Source organism: Phodopus roborovskii, unplaced genomic scaffold (genome assembly GCF_943737965.1).
Source record: "Phodopus roborovskii unplaced genomic scaffold, PHOROB, whole genome shotgun sequence".
Taxonomy (NCBI): Eukaryota; Metazoa; Chordata; class Mammalia; order Rodentia; family Cricetidae; genus Phodopus; species Phodopus roborovskii.
The window spans coordinates 16,760,959-16,763,307 of NW_026126517.1; the positions used below are offsets into that span (position 1 = coordinate 16,760,959).

Here is a 2,349-nt window from a genome sequence, read left to right on the forward strand (position 1 = left end):
GTAATTGGTATATGATCCTTTTGATTCATTGGGAAATAGTGTGTTGTGAAGCTTAGATTAGCAAGTTCACTTTGCATGTACAGTTCTCACATGAAATCTAATGCTACTGCAGCATAATTCTCACCATTCCTACATTCTGGTTCTATTGTTTTATATTTAATGTAGGGTTCATCATAGTTCTAATTCACAAGAATTCGGTTTGGATGAATTGAAAAATCATCTTCTATTTGTATCAGGGAGGAGATGAAACAAAAAGAAATAGTGAGATGAGATAAGGGCAAGGTTGTTATGAGCAACCCACTTCTCCCTTTCCCCTTGACTTCTATTGCAGGCATCGTAGGATTTGACAGCCCTGCTCTCTGTTCTGTCAAACAATCGTGGCAAGTCTTGCATGATCCTCTAATATCACCGTTTTGTTTTTTGTTTGTTTCACAGGATGTCTTATAAAACAATGGCTGTGGCAAATGACTCTGTGGTAACTGAATTCATTCTCTTGGGGTTAACAGGCCAGCCTAACTTCCAAATACCCCTGTTTCTGCTCTTTCTAGTAATGTACATGATAACAGCACTGGGGAACTTGGCTTTAATTATTCTCATTGTGCTGAATTCTCACCTTCACACCCCCATGTATTTTTTCCTTTCTAACTTGTCCTTTGTAGACTTTTGTTACTCTTCTGTAATTACACCAAAAATGCTAATGAACTTCATATTAAAAGAAAATTTCATCTCCTATGTTGGATGTATGACCCAGTTTTATTTATTTTGTTTTTGTGTAATTTCTGAGTGTTATGTCCTGACATCAATGGCCTATGATCGCTATGTGGCCATCTGCAATCCACTCTTGTATAATGCTGCCATGTCTCCCAAGGTGTGTTCCTATCTTATGCTTGCTTCATACTTCATGGGGTTTTCTAGTGCTATGATCCACACTGGATATGTCCTGAGACTGACCTTCTGTGATGGAAACACCATCAACCACTATTTCTGTGATGCCCTCCCTTTGCTACAACTTTCATGCACCAACACCTATGTTAACAAGATAGAAATTTTCATTGTAGCAGGAAAAGACATCATTGTGCCCACTGTCATCATCTTTATCTCTTATGGCTTTGTCCTTTCCAGTATATTCCAAATGAGGTCCACTGAGGGCAGATCAAAAGCCTTCAGCACTTGCAGTTCCCATATAATTGCTGTCTCTCTGTTCTTTGGATCTGGTGCATTTATGTATCTCAAGCCCAACTCAGTTGGACCAAGGAATAATGGAAAAGCATCTTCAATTATTTATACCACTGTAATCCCCATGCTGAATCCATTAATTTATAGCTTGAGGAACAAAGATGTTAAAGCTGCATTAAGAAACACTCTGAGCAAGAAAATCTTTTAATCAGATTTTCTGTTTGTTTATAGTTATAACACAGAATTTCTGTGTTTGATTGTAACGATCTTGTGTATCAGATATTTTTTTTTATTGTGTAAAGGAAAACTGGAGGTTTCTTATTTTTAGTTTTTACTTTATAGTTTTTTTTGTTTCCTTATCCTTGATAGAATATCTTCCTTAGCTATTTTTCTTCTCTTAATAATAGTCCAGACTTTATTTTACTTTTTCTTTTTTCATATAAACATTATCCTTGGAAGTAGTGGATGATTCTCGTTATTGTTTAAAACAATACTATGTTACTTGGATTCCTTTTAGAATACAGACAATTCATTTGAAGATAAAATCATGTTTTAGACATCATTAATATATATTTATTATATTATGTTGATTCTTAAGTTGTTATATTAATAAGCCACACAGTGCTGAGGATAAAGGTAACAGAATCATATATTATATTCTTATTTTCAAATTCTATCTATTCTACCATACTTTATTTCTATACTAATTTGTTAGTTTTTATTTCACAAAATTGATGTCTTGAAACATGTTACTTTTTTCTGCCTGGTATAGAAAATGCAAGAGAGGGATTTTGTTTCCTCAGTGTTTCTTCAAGAGGACATTTTGATAGTTTTTTTCCATTGGTAAATAGCATGATTGTTGTAGCAATGTAGCTGGCAAATGACAAGACGACTGACTCATTTGCAGAAAGCTCTTGAGTATTTTACATGTCTTCTTGTTGCAATAATATGGTTTTAGGAGAATATCAAATGAATAGGGCACAGGTAAAAGGGATACATAAACAACAAATAAAGGATCTTAGCATGGAGAATCATTAATGAAAACTCAACAGGAATTACTTCTCATTTTTGTTGCTCTGCAGAGCTTTATTGTGATTACCCTCTACTGTTCATAAAGCTTTGCTAGAGAACTTACTGTCATGATGAATATACATCAAAAGAATTTTCAGAGAT

The 2,349-nt window shown here is 34.3% G+C and overlaps 1 protein-coding gene across 1 annotated transcript; it reads left to right on the forward strand.

Moving 5' to 3' along the window:
- The first annotated feature begins 436 nt into the window (after nucleotides 1-436).
- Nucleotides 437-1,384, forward strand: LOC127231270 (olfactory receptor 8B8). Its single transcript, XM_051196766.1, has one exon. It carries the CDS (start codon nucleotides 437-439, stop codon nucleotides 1,382-1,384), a length of 948 nt encoding a protein of 315 aa, XP_051052723.1.
- Nucleotides 1,385-2,349: the final 965 nt, after the last annotated feature.